Source organism: Zeus faber (genome assembly GCF_960531495.2).
Source record: "Zeus faber genome assembly, chromosome: 2".
Taxonomy (NCBI): Eukaryota; Metazoa; Chordata; class Actinopteri; order Zeiformes; family Zeidae; genus Zeus; species Zeus faber.
The window spans coordinates 32,584,615-32,598,776 of record NC_137189.1 but is presented as its reverse complement, the minus strand read 5'-3'; the positions used below and the strand labels follow the sequence as shown (position 1 = coordinate 32,598,776).

At 44.7% G+C, this 14,162-nt stretch overlaps 1 protein-coding gene across 1 annotated transcript in view; it reads left to right on the top strand.

Annotated features, from left to right (window-relative positions):
- Nucleotides 1-464: 464 nt before the first annotated feature.
- nbeal1 (neurobeachin-like 1) overlaps nucleotides 465-14,162 on the top strand; it is a 66,625-nt gene continuing 52,927 nt past the window's right edge. The window contains exons 1-3 of the mRNA XM_079996809.1: nucleotides 465-635; nucleotides 9,697-9,788; nucleotides 12,283-12,444. Of these exons, the coding sequence (XP_079852935.1) occupies nucleotides 585-635; nucleotides 9,697-9,788; nucleotides 12,283-12,444 (305 nt within the window). The 5' untranslated portion in view covers nucleotides 465-584. The remainder of the gene's footprint in view (nucleotides 636-9,696; nucleotides 9,789-12,282; nucleotides 12,445-14,162) is intronic.

Sequence of the window (14,162 nt, the reverse complement as noted above, 5' to 3'; positions counted from 1 at the left end):
GTGTTCAAATCGAGAAGCACATCCAAGTGTGTTGAGGTTGAGCCAGGGGTTTGGAATGTGAACGAGGCGCTTAATGTGCACATTGGCGTTAATGTCACATGAGTAGGAGGAGGCGGCTTGGAAGGGGGAAAACGCAAATACATTGGTTTAAAAACAATTGGCAGCTAACGTTCAACTTTGTTAGTTTGCTGGAGGGTCTGCTCTCTTCTGAATATGTAACTAACTACCCTTATTTTCCTGCGCTGTTCTGTTTTGGCTCGTATTGTCATTCCTCAGGGTCTACACAAGGAAAGCCTGTCCCAGAAGCACTCTGACGTGGAGGCAAAACACTTGGAATAACCTCAGCTGGTCCAAGGAGAAGGAGGAGGGGGGGGAAAGAATCGTGGAATAATTGTTGGTTTCTTTAAAAAAAAAAAAAACCCAAAAAAACCCCTAACCATTTAAAATAAATTCATGGAGGATGGTCTTTCATTTGGGCCTGAGCAGTGAATATCCCAGGGGCAGAAATGCGGAGGCGGAACTGGAAATGATGAATCCAGAGGAGTGACCTCTGAGACAGCAAGACCGTCCTGTGGCAGCGCACCATGGCATCAGAGGAGAGGCTGTATGAGGTCTGGATGCTCTACTGCAACAAGGTACGATCTGATCTCTAGGCTATCGCCGCTTGTGAGCCTGCCAAGGAAATGTCATGGGGCGGTGAATAGAAGACGGCCTTGTGGCATTTTTCACAACGAATGGTATGATTTTTCACAAAGCATAACGTGCTTTGGGACACATACGTCACCACACATCCACATCCAAGAACACTGACGTAGGGGTGTTACAGTGGTATGATATCACTAGAAAAACCAGGCTTCATATGATATCATTCTGGTATCGTTCGAAGGTAGTTAAGTGTAATGAGCCGCAGTTTGGATTCTTAAGTGTGAGCTTTTGAATTCACAAGCAGATATGGTGGTAAATATCAGCATAAAGTTAAACCTTGGAAATTCCATAAAAGCCAGGCTTATCCAGAGTTAGAATGACAAGCAGTGGACTAATGCTATTTGCAGTGTTTTCCACAAATTGTGTCTAAGCAAAAAAACCAAAAAGGGGAAACATAATTGACATCTCAGCCTGTACATATCTTGCACTGTGGAGTAGTAATTGCATTCAGAAGGTGCTGCTTATATGGAACATTTGGGTTTGGATGAAGCATTATTCAGCACAGGCACAGGACAGGCTAACAGCTCTGAATGAATGATGCGCTCGTAGGGCCGGTTTGCCTTGACTCAGCTGTTGGCCAGATTTAATTCACTTGCCGATAAAGGATACACACATGCCAGTGTCCAATCAAAGCGGCCCGGCTGAGCTGCTCCTCACGTGAGCCTTGCTGTGGGCACACAACTTGCACGGTAATCCCTTGCAACAACACACACACACACACACACACACACACACACACACACCAAAATCCTTCCCACAAGTATTTGTCCTGTAAAATCAAAGCTATTTGGAACAATTTTTCTCAGAGCGTGTACAGGCACATACAAAGATACACACACCTGTGCATGCATAACATTTAGCGTGTAAGTTACATATTCCCAGGCAAATGTGCAGATTTCTAACGGTGGCACGGTACAAACTGCAATACACACACACACACACACACACACACACACACACACACACACACACACACACACACACACACATATACTCCCTCATGCTCCTCATAGTCTCCTGAGAAAACGCCAGCAATTGCAGGCACAAAACCAGCCTTTGTTGCAGCAGGAGCGTGTGTTTGCATTGTCTAAGCAATACAGTGAGAAGAGGGATAATTCAATTAGATCCCAGCCATTTGCCCGCAGACTGGCTCGCCAGCGGGACCAATATTTCACTCTGTGACAGAAGGAGCACTGAGAGAGAGAGGCCCCACATTTTAGGAATACTTGTGTGGAGTTGAGGCCTATCTCTTTCCCCTGCACAGATAAAATGTCAGCTATGTCTGCGGGGGTTCCTTGTCTGTGCGTGAGGGTTACCAGGATACGCTGTCAGCGAGGAAAACTTCCAGTCACATGTGCTGAATCAGCTTAGGAATGTGCGTTTTTGGACGCCTGTCCCTTTGCCCGACACTTAGGGACTCCCTGCGTGTAAAGGAAGCTTCCTGTACCAACCCTCCCGGTCGGTCGGTCAAACTTCCCCCTCCAGCCCTTTGCAGCGATTCTACTCCTGTCCGCTTGGTTTGCAAGGAAATGCTGCAGTACATTAGTCTCTCTCACTGCCGTTAAACGATCAGTGAGACGCAGGCTCTCCTGACAGAGTGCCACTATGAGCGACTGCTTAATCAGATTCAAAACATGACCAGCAACAAAAGTGCAGCCTTCATACAGTAGCAGGTTATATCTTGAGGGTGTAGAGTAAGCCAACAGGATACATAAGGAGCACTGAAGCTTCGGGCTACTTATGTGGGCTGCCCTGTGCTTCTCCAGAGGGCGTCACAGCGGTGAAGTGGGTAGCGGCATTACCTCACAGCTCCAGAGAGCTGGGTTTGAATCTTGCCTTGTGGTATCCGTCCGCATGGGGTCTGTGTGGGTTTCCTCCCACTTCTAAAGCCTCCCACCTCAAAAGACATGCTCCTTGCCTCACGCTCCTAGTCAGCTGGGATGCAGTCCAGTCCTTTCCTAATGATTGACAAGCTTTTCAGAGAGACATCTTTAACTCTTCTGGTGGTGCAGTTTGTGGACTGCAAGGGAGTAGATGTTTCTTGTCATAGAGCTGGTACTGGAAAATTCCCACACTTTGAGAAAAAATGTATGCGGTAGATGGGATAGTACACAATGAGACAGAATTCTGTCTTGCTTTCAGTCTGGTTTTTGGGGCTTTAATTAGGGGCCAAATGTGAAACAGAAGTCCCAATGTTTCCACTGGAGCTATTGAGATGCTGAAGCGCAGTGGGCTGGGCCGTCCGGTTACCACAGGCTGGTCATGTGGTAGGATGCTGAATATCATTCTGAATCACTCTACAGGGTGAAATAGGGTATTGGAGAATATTCCCAATACAAAATGTCTAGGGCAAAAAAAAATGGACGATTGCAAAATTCCAATTGAGGATTTTATCTTTGCCTGCGTGCATAGAACGTAACCTTATGTTATGTGGTAAATGCGGTCTCCCTGTAACAGAAGTGCACGATTTATTATTTACAAGTAAAGTATTAACACAAAAACATCTTTTTTTTTTTTTTTTTTTTTTTTTTTTTTTAACTAAATTAAGTCCCATAGTAATGGGAGGCAGACGGAAAGCATCGGAAGTAACAGGACAGTCCCTTAACTCAGGTATGTTTAAAAAAAAAAAAAAAAAAAAAAAGTTTAATACATGTACGAAACAAACAGAAATAAATAGATCTAAAATAAAAACACGAGAGTCAGGGACCTGCGCACGGTCCACTGCTGTATGGAGGAAAAGAGGAAAAAAACGAACTCCTCTAATTCCCTGAGGTAGGTTTATGTTCTTTGTCTTCCATACAAGTAAGAAACTCAGGAAATAAAATCAAAATCTTTTTCTCTGAGATTACATTATATATCACTATGTTATAATCACAAGATTTGCATATAGAACGGGGAAGTAAGATCTGATCACAAGTGGTTACTAGACGCTCTGGACGGAGAGAGTGGACAGCCTCCGCCCTCTCTCCCCCTCTCCGCTCCAGTTTCAGAGCACAGTAAACTGCACTTACACCACTTACACCGTTTCAATGCTCGGATTTTTCCCGGCGGATAAAAAATAGAATAAAAATCGTCTTCATCATTGTCAACCGCATTCGATGGAGTGCATCGCCGATTGAAGTTTTAATGGTAAATCTGCCCAAGCCTTATGTCAATTGTTAGATTCATTATCATCATCATTATCATTACACGCTTCATAATCCCTCCTCAACCACACCCTTGTTCTTACATCTGATGCAGTATCCCACTCTGGTGTGCAATAACAGACTTGTACGATTGCACCTGGAACGGCGTGTGGCCGGCGAAGCACGTTCCAGTAAATGACGTCATGAAGCTTTACATCATAAAGCATAGCTGTAACTTCCGTGCTGGCTGTATAAAGACTGTGTGTTTTCCCAGTTAAGTATTAATCTTGCACTGAGCCTGGACAGAGCTCAGACTAAGCGAGACGTGGGGAAGCGTTTGTTATGTATATTGGTGGGGTTGAGCTTGCTAATATTTGAAGGCAGACAATAAGGGATCTCGTTCCAGCGACCAATGACACCCCCCGTCCCCCAATAATTTAATATAGAAATACTCCACGACTTTTACATCGGAGGAGAGGTGAGAGTGTGCCAACTAGCAGCTAAGGCTGTTGCGTAACCTCCAGCAATCCTCTTAAGTTGCCAGCGTGAGCGGCTTTGACAGCCCTGCACTGTACAGTGACACCATCTCCCCTGCCTCCTGCACTACATCCAGGGGTGCAGGTAACTCCAAATTTCTTGAGTGTTGATTGAGTCTACTGTGCTCAGAGTTTCCGTTAGAAAAAATTGCTGCCGGTCAACTTGTCGTGGAAGATTTCAATGTCCGGGACAAATAGGAGAAATTCCGGTCAAATATTATCTGTATCTATTGAGATTAAAAACAATTGATAGGCAGGCTATATAAAGAATGAAATCATGAATGCATGTCGATTTATAATGTTTTTTTATTGAATAGTCATTATATAATACAGTAAGTCCTGCCAATTCACGCCATCTTAAAAATAAATAAATTAATATTATGCATTATGCAATTTGAGTTGAATGATTTCCATTTGTGATCAATAACGAACAAGTGTAACCGCTTTAATTAACATTTTACCCTAATACAATTTTGATCAAATCAAAAAGAAAATAAATCTGGCAAATGGGTCTGATTAAATAATAAAAGTTTGTGGTGTTGCACGTCTTGTAGACATATTTACACAATGGATATTTACTTTCCGTTTTGGGTAAGAAATTAAATCTCCAAAAAAACTGCCAAACTATGTATGTGTCCTTGTCACCTCATCTTTCTGCTTCTCCTCCGAGTTCTGGACACTGTGCTCTGTCGCTGCTCTGTGTCTATTGTGTTTACAAGCGCAACCTGTCCACGAAGGAGGTGGTGGGGCTTATATCTGTATCAACTAACGTGGTTGTTAGAGGGGATAGGTCAGCTTTAGATCATCCAAACTGATTGACTTTCAGTTGCAACTTGCCGAACGCAGAAATGAACAGATCTGCAGACTTTTTAAATATGATCGGGTCTATTTTATTTCGACACAGTGGAAAATAAATATTGTGATAATTATCGTTATCGTTTTATCATCCAGCACAAATTAAAATTTTGCTTAGTAGTAATTATTTTCACCGGACATTATGACTGGAGAGATTTAAATATGTCGGACCTCAACAGATTTTCCCGGTCAAAAAACGGTAATTACCGGATAACGGGAACTCTGACTGTGCTAGAGCATCTGATCGCTACATAGAACTCTGTCCACGTCATATTGCTATTTAAAGGAGATTTTCTACCAACTGGAGTTGATGTTAACTTACTGATTCCGTGGATAGCAACACATCGTGGTTAAAGTGTGCTGCTGTAATGTGGGAAGGTGATGTTGAAGTGAAGTACTGAAAATTGATTTTTTTTTTGAGTTTCTGAATTTATGGAAAACACGTGATACATCTTGCGTCTTTATGACAATTAAAAATGAAAGCATAAAATTAGATCTTAGTTCTTATAATTGCAGCTAACATTCTGAATGATTTGACGGCCATTCCTCCATCCGCTGGGTGCAGTGATTACCAGCTGTGCAGCCGCCTGTAAAACTCAATGCATTGGTGTTGTAGGGTTGCCAGTACAGTCAGCTGAGCTTTGTCGAGGGTAATGATCTGAGTGAGACATTGCAGTTCATACCTGGCAAACCCCAACTCACTTGAAGTGGCTCTTCACAGTAAATAAACGCAGATGGATGGATGAATGGTTATGTGTTTCAAAAAAAAAAAGTTGAATTCTATTTCTTTCATTCAGTCTGATGTTTTCTGGTTGCATTGTCAAGCAGCCTATGCAGAGCTGCAGTCTAAAGCACTTCCACATTGGCTTCAATACCCAGCTGTAACAGTTGCCGTTTGTGTGAATCCTACCTTAGCTGGCTTTAGGGGTAGATGAGGGGGTTGAGCGCTTAATGCATTGTCTCCGTTTCATTTGGGGACAAATCCTCACCACTTTTCATTGTCTGCAAAACCAGGACTTTTCTGGTTCGGATTAGCACATCGTTATTCTGGCCCGTTTCTATTTTATTCGTATCCTCCATAAGCCTCGCCCATTCCCACTGAGCGGCTGGCTCGATTGGGTTTCAGAGGAATGACACAGTTGATCAAGATTCTCGAAAAAAAAACAAAAAAAAAACACAACCCTGCCTTTATGAGTGCTGGCGGTTGGATGTCATGAAATTGGCGGAAGAGAGGGGAGAGAAAGAGACAGAAACTCTCTGCCTCTCTCTCTCTCTCTCTCCCTCTCTCTCTGTTTTTTTTCTCTCTGCTATGAATATTTCTAAAATAACAGTGATGTCATTGAGAGATTCTATATCTTTGCCTGCTCTGCGTGGTTAATGTGCCTCTCACTGTCGTCTATAAATACGCCTCCCTGACATCTCCACACAGACACACTAACACACATCAATGACAATGACATCACGTCCAGGAAGTCGTCTTTTAAAAGGCTGAGTAATGATCGTGGGGCCTGCGTGGTCTACAGTGGCTCTGTGCGATCTCCAGCTGTGTCTAACTGGTTCAGCCGGTTGGTTCACCACCCAACCGGTCCATCCAGACCGCAATGTCTGTCTGCGGGTGGTGGCGACGATGGCGCCTTGTAAGCATTTCCCTAGCTTTTTGATATTGTCACGTTTTGGTACCATGAAATTTCATGCCAAGATATTCCAATCGCATATAGATCCGTACGTCAGCACGGTTCACCTGCTTGGAGGTGACCTGACACTTGAGAGCCGCTTCGCCGTTTCAATCGACCAGCGATGACCTCCGCCGTGACCTCCCTCGCTCCAAGGATTTCCGCTCAAAACCGGATAGTTCAGGCGGATGTGGAGCCGCCGGGAGATGGTCGAGCCAGGATAGGGAAGGCATGTCGCAGAGTTCAAAACAAAAAAATGAGAACGTCAGAGTTATCCGAACGTGCTATTAAGAAAGGAGGGTCCAAACACGCATGTTGGCAGAAAGGTGTGTGTGTGTGTGTGTGTGTGTGTGTGTGTGTGTGTGTGTGTGTGTGTGTGTGTGTGTGTGTGTGTGTGTGTGTGTGTGTGTGTGTGTGTGTGTGTGTGTGTGTGTGTGTGTGTGTGTGTGTGTGTCATAGAATAAGCAGCTCCCTGTGGACAGGACAGGATGTGCCCTCCCTGCCCACCGCAGACTAAAACCCTCAATGGGCATCTGTGCTCTGAGACTGGTTCTGTTAAATAGGGGCATTCTGTGGGGCGTGTATATACACACACACACACACACACAGACTTAGACTCAGCAAGCAGTTGGGCCACTTCCACCCTAAGGCTCAATGACTTGCGAAAGACAATTTTTGTCTCATCCTCTGTGTCTCTAAATACAGTATATCTCTCTATATGTCTCTCTCTCTCCATGTCAATGACTTGACTATGCACGAGAAGGATTGTAGGAAGAAACCAATTCACTAAAGTATCGCAATTTTGTCCAAGTATTTCTAGCCTGTGATTAAGATGTAATTGTTTTTCCTACGAATTTCATCAGCTGCATATTTGATTCTTTGGTTTCACCGCTGCTGGTTCCATAACACATTGGCCCCAAATAAACCTTGAACCGGGTTTGTAATAGTCACCGGCTCATGGGAGTGAAGTCACCTCAGGAAAGTAAACGCGCAGCAGGACACACACCATGTTCTCACCAGAGCAACCCACCCTATATATACACACACACACAGGCAAACAGGAGTCACAGGATTGTTGGGATGACCTCACTTGGAATTCCAGAGTGCAGCTTTTTTTCCTCCTGACATGCAGACAGCAGTAGCAGCGTTTGGCAGCAGCTGGAGCAGTATCTCATCCCCTCATCCCCAGATATACAGAGGAAATTTGTAACTGGCTTTTAAATGAAATTTGGTATTCGCATCAGAAAGACGACAGGCCTAGATTATCACGAGGCTAAAGTTATTATTATCATTTTTGAATCTGTCAGCTCGCATGTCGCCTCTCTGCGGTGATAACCAACAAGGTCGTGTAGTAGTAAATCTTAAATGTCCCCGAGGGCCGATTTGCTTTACCATACAGTAATCACAACAACATAATGATAAATAAAGAAATAGATGAGCTGTGATAGTTCCAGTGACATCACTATGCGTGGGGGATGACCCCAATCCCATCCCCAGCTTTCTCCCAGTTAGAATACAGTACATGAAAGAAGTGAAGCTAGCCAGCTGACCACGACGTTATGTCACCGAGAGGAGACATAACTCCACAACAGGGGCTCAAACTACAGACAGTTTAATGTGGCCCGCTAAATATATTGATAAAACTGGCCCGCACATTGTTATTTTTTAATCAATCCGCACAAATCGACCAACTGTTTTCACAATGTTAAACAGAATTAGATTAGATAGACTTTAAGGGAAGTTCATAAAGAGAAGACAACAAGAAGACAACCTGGCTAGTGGCTCCAGGTTGTGGAGTTTGAGACCACTGCTCTACAAGAACTTGGATACCAAAAAAATATTGACATGTTTTTTGTTTTATAAGTTCCTTTTCTACTGACCAGTGTGTGGTCAGTATGTTAGAAGTGTTATTAGCCCCGAAGGTTGGTGGGTATTGGTGAGGAGCTCACAATACAATTCTACATATTTACATTTTATACATAATGCGAATAGCTACCCATTTCAGTGTACCGTCTGATATGGAATTTTATGTTTGTTGGAAAAAAATATTATCCAGACATTTAAGCCTTGTTTCCTTTAGCTGTCACTTGTGTCGTCCCAGTTGCCGCTGGCTCCGTTTTTGCTCGGCTTACAATATGGCCAAACTGGTTTGTTACGCCAGCAGGTGCATAATTGATGTTCCACGCCCTAAACTGATAAGACATTTTATACACACACACACACACACACACACACACACACACACACACACACACACACACACACACAGAGACTTCTCTTGGATGAGTCACGGGGGCTACCGACCATTTTCAGTTTAAGATGTACTTTTTCAACACAATGGTTGGACACGGAAGGAGAGGGGTGGTGGAAGGGAGGAAGAAAGAAAGGGCCTTGACTGGTCTTCTAATGGCCTGCCAGGCCATTGTTGTCTCAGTGTTTTAAGACAAACCAGATTGTAAAAATTTACACAAACCAGATAACCGGCATTGAATTACAGGTTCCGGCTGGCGGAGCGCCACATGCTAATGTCGAGTTTAGCATTGTTTCCGAACAAATTAGATTTGTTAATGAATGATAGAATACGTTGAGTTTGAAACCAGTTCCTAAAGGTTCCCTTTTCTTTCTTTTTAAAATATTTTTCCTATTTTGTTCCAATTTTCTTATATTTAAAATCGGACGCTGCTTCAAAATAGGTTTAGAAAATAAATAAATTGCAGAACACAGTTACTGTTGGAAACCTTTACTTTTACTCTCTAAAGAATGCTAATCATGGTCCGTCTGTCTCGCCCTCCCTCTCCTTAGAGGGATCCGGACTACCTGAAGCTGTGGCTGGAGATCTTCATCGGCTCCTACGAGAGATGCCTGGACGTGGACTTCGAGAAACTGCCTTCGAGGTAACATCCAAATTAAAAAAAAGAAAATTAAAAATCCGTCCCCTCAAGTACATTCCTTTTAACAGGTTGTTGACAAAGAACGATGAAACTGCTCTGGTTCCCTAACCCTTAGAGTACCTGGAACAGTGGCTCTGCAAAAACTGGGCATAGCTGCAATTTCACCTGATCCGGGTGACCCGAGGTCAAGAAAAGTCCTAGTTTGATCAGAATCAATCTATTTTGGGTGTCATTGTGCTCAAACACAACGTCCATCAAGATTTAAGAAATCTTGAATCTTGATGGACATTGTATTTGAGCACAATGACACCCAAAGTGCAAGACATTTTCACTCGTTGTTGCTCCTTAAAATTGAAAGTCAAATCGAATTGTGGATTCGGAGAATTGTGAAACCCCGAGCAGTGGCGAATCAGGTGATATGTCAATATAATATCAGCAGTGTGATACGAGACTCCATACTGTCTGTCGACTTTGGTTGTAGCAATATTACTACGATATAGTTAAATGTCGTCTTATAGTTCACGATTCGATTTTCAATTTAAAACAAAACATGCGAAAAAAATAAACAAGGCAATAAATATATAATAAATGTAAATATAAATATGTAAATGGGTAAATATATCCCAGATGTACCAGGCGGAGGTGGTGGTGCGCCTGAGCCATCACACGCGCCAGCCAAGTTGGGATTTTTCATTCGAATTCATGGGGTCATTCATCACTTTCTCTACGCTGCGGGGTTTTGTGAGACCCGTCACATAAGGCCATTACAATTTTTTTTTTTTTTTTTTTTTTTTTCTGTTGACACAGAGAATACAGAGACAGTTAGTTGTAACACACCAATTAACATCCCTACTTTGTACATGTGGTTAAATAGCAGAGGGATGCAGCGCAGCGGACCCCACCGCAGCTCCAAACCAAATTTCATGGAGGTCGGTTTGGAGCCAGAATAGTCGGGACTGCACCGCCCAGCGTACACTGCATTTGTTTACTGGCAGAGTTTGCCCGCTCCAATTTGGCGACCATGTCTGACAATATTACCCACAAAAATACAGGGGGGAATCGCGAACCCGGTTGTGAATTCGAAGTTCGAAAGCAGACGCTCGTTTTGATCGATTTTCAAATCGCAAATCGATCGTGACACCCTTACTCAGCAGTAGTAGTGCCATACTTTACAGCAGGGAGTGGTCCCCTTGTCGGCTCCATGGTTTTTTGGTAATTTGTGATCACACAACCATCAGTCAGTTGATGCTGTGCCACAGAGAGTGTGTGTGTGTGTGTGTGTGTGTGTGTGTGTGTGTGTGTGTGTGTGTGTGTGTGTGTGTGTGTGTGTGTGTGTGTGTGTGTGTGTGTGTGTGTGTGTGTGTGTGTGTGTGTGATGCTTGTCTATCTTACCATCTGGACTCCTTCCTCCACATTTCCTATCTCTTTGCCAGCCCATTTTTTCCCCTTGATCTTTCTTCATGTATCTGTCTATCTATTTAGCTCTCTATCTGACTATATCTTGGGGTAATGACCCCCCTCCATCGCCTCACCAGAAGCCACATCTGTTCTGCTTCCCCACAGAGCGGCATCACTCTGATTTGGCAAGACTGCGTCCCAGCAGAAAATTGAAAAAGAAAGGAATCATCCATAAATAAATGACAGAATGTTTCATGATACATGATATCAGTTCACTTTGATACAACAGTACAAAGTAGCAGTAACCGTCCATTGTTGTTGAGCCCCTGGCCTATTCCTGTGAGATGTACAAAGTATTTTATTCTTTATCAGGCAATTCAAACAATTCCCTTTGCTTTAAAACAAAATTCAATGAAGCGAATTGCAAAAAAAGCCCACATGGTAATTAATGATCTTACAGCGTCTCCATCAGCTATAGGTCTTCAAAGTCAAATTCTTATTACTTTTGTAAGCGGAAATTTCTGTATTCATCTAGATACTCTGAAAGCACTCCCGGAGTCATGAATGGATTATTTCAGTCAAAGCCTCTTTTGACCCAGTTGTCTTTCTAAAGTCAGTGAGGAAATTACGAAGGAGAAATTACTCTTTCAATTTTTCATCCGTATCATCTGCATTTCTGGCTTGATTGTGGTTTCCAAATGGCTTCCTTTCTACCTTTACTTCTTATTCACTTGGACTCATTTAGCCAGCCATGTATCCCTTCGTGTATTTAAGTATTTTACAGCTGAATTCCCATCGAGATCCACTGAAACTCAATGGTAAGATAATAAAAGTGTGGTTACTTCATACAAAAGATAATCCAATCAAATAAAAAAAGGTACCTAATTTGAACATAATAGTAATCTGTCCCAACACATTTTGGTTAACTGGAAAAAAGGGGACTTTGCACAAAATGGGTTGTTTTTCTAATGTTATGAAACCATTTTTCATGTAAATACCCTCAAATCGAAGCTTGAAATCTGTACTTTAAGCTCATATAAATTGTTTTATTGTTAATTGAAACACCTCATCGACCTTTGACCCCCCCCCCCCCCCCCAGGCCGGACGAGGTGCCCCCAGCTCTGTCCCTCCTCCCGGACAACATCCTGCAGGTCCTGCGGCAGCAGCTGCTCCAGTGCGTCCAGAAAGCCCCGGACGGCCTGGAGCCCCAGCAGCAGGCATTGGCATCGCTGCTGCTTAAGTTCCTCATTGTCATCTGCAGGTTTGTACACACACACACACCCACATACACACACATCCCAAAATAAGAGCCTCAATATTTGATGTACAGATGAAAATTGTGAGAAAGTTGTTGTCTGTCTGTCTGTCTAAATGTTGTAATACAATAATTTGTCTGACAGAATCTGTAGTTGTTACGTGCATCGGTTGTTTGGTTGTTGTGCATTTGTCATCGAAGACGTCTGAACATGGTAAAATTAAAAAATATTGCAGTCATTTTTTCACAGTGGATTGATGTGTTGGATCCGGTCCTTGGAGTGCAAAGCATTGTTCCAAGTAAAAAAAAAAAATGAAAATAACATGAAATAACCATAACTGCTATAAAAAATTTTGTTTGTAGCCTCATTTTGCTTCACTTAAAGGAGGACTTTGCTACTGAGCAACTGTTGAGGAACGTGCCAGTCTGCTGCAACTTCTCACTGTGCTTAAGCCTTAAAAAACATGTTAAATCTTCTTTTCGAGAAACAGTAAACTGACATTATAGTTACACATGTATTTTTGAGGAAACTGTAAAATCACATTTTATATAAAACTGCATATTGACGCGGGGCTCACTCGGCGCTGGGGCTCACCATGTGGCCTCCTTCGGTGGGGGGCGGACTCGGGTTACCTGTCCTCTCGGTGCGTGAGGCGCTCGCCGCTGGGGGGACAGGCTGTGGGTGGGGGGGCCGTCTGCCGCCCTCTGTTCTTGGTCCGCATGCTCGGCGGTCGGGGGCTGACCAGGGCACTGATGGGGACGCCAAGCTGCCCGGCACGGCGGAGGCGCACGGTGGGCCGCTCTGCGCTCGTGGCTGGTTGGGTGCATGCGATACGGAAGGTGGGCAGGCTATGGCACGGTCGGGTCCGGGGGTGGTTGGGCGCGTGGCCCGCTCCCTGGCCTGCTGCGCCCCTGCGTTGATCTGGTTGCGCTTCGCCTATCTCTTCCAGTGCCAAATTTATACTCAGTACATACACCACACAATAGGCTTGTGGGATGGGTGGGGTGCGACCTATGTGGGTGGGAATGTGTCGGGCGGCTGGAATCTTGCCTGTCACACTCGTGCACCGACGTGCTTTTATCCGTCCCAAAATTGTAATCCCCCGCACACCAATCCTACTCTGAACAACACTCCACCAGACCTGGGTCTGCGGGGCAGGAGAGGTGCAAGTGATTCGGGTTTGAGTTGCTTGGAGGACTCGCACCCCAACACCCTGCAATTTAAACTACAATTGCCAACAGCACACCTTGAGCACTGGGGTTTTCTGGGGTGGCGGTTCGTTGATGGGTTGGTGTGGGGGCCTTGTTGGCTGGGGGGAGGCCGGGTGGGCCCCCTGTCGTGGCGTGTCCTGGCGGCTTGCGCCTAGTGGTTTGTGGTGTGCTGCAACCTGGCTGGGCTGCGGAGTGCGCCGCCGGTTGCCTTTCGGGGCCCCTGGGCAGCAGCTTGCTGTTGTGGGTGTGGGTTGGGGTGCAAGGGGTGTCTGTCGGCCTTTGCTCCCGCTGCGCGGCTTCTCTGCAGAGTGTGCCCCGGCTGCCAGGGGTGGTGGAGCGCAGGGGGGTGTGTTGTGCACTGAGGACACTCTGCTATGTGGATGGGCGCTCTGGGCTCTCGGCCATGTGGGGGGGTTGCTCCGTGGGATTCCAGCTTCTCTGGAATCCCACGGGGTCTTCTGTGGCTGCGGGGTGGGGTGCTCGAGACTTTCCTGCAGTCATGGGGTGTCTAT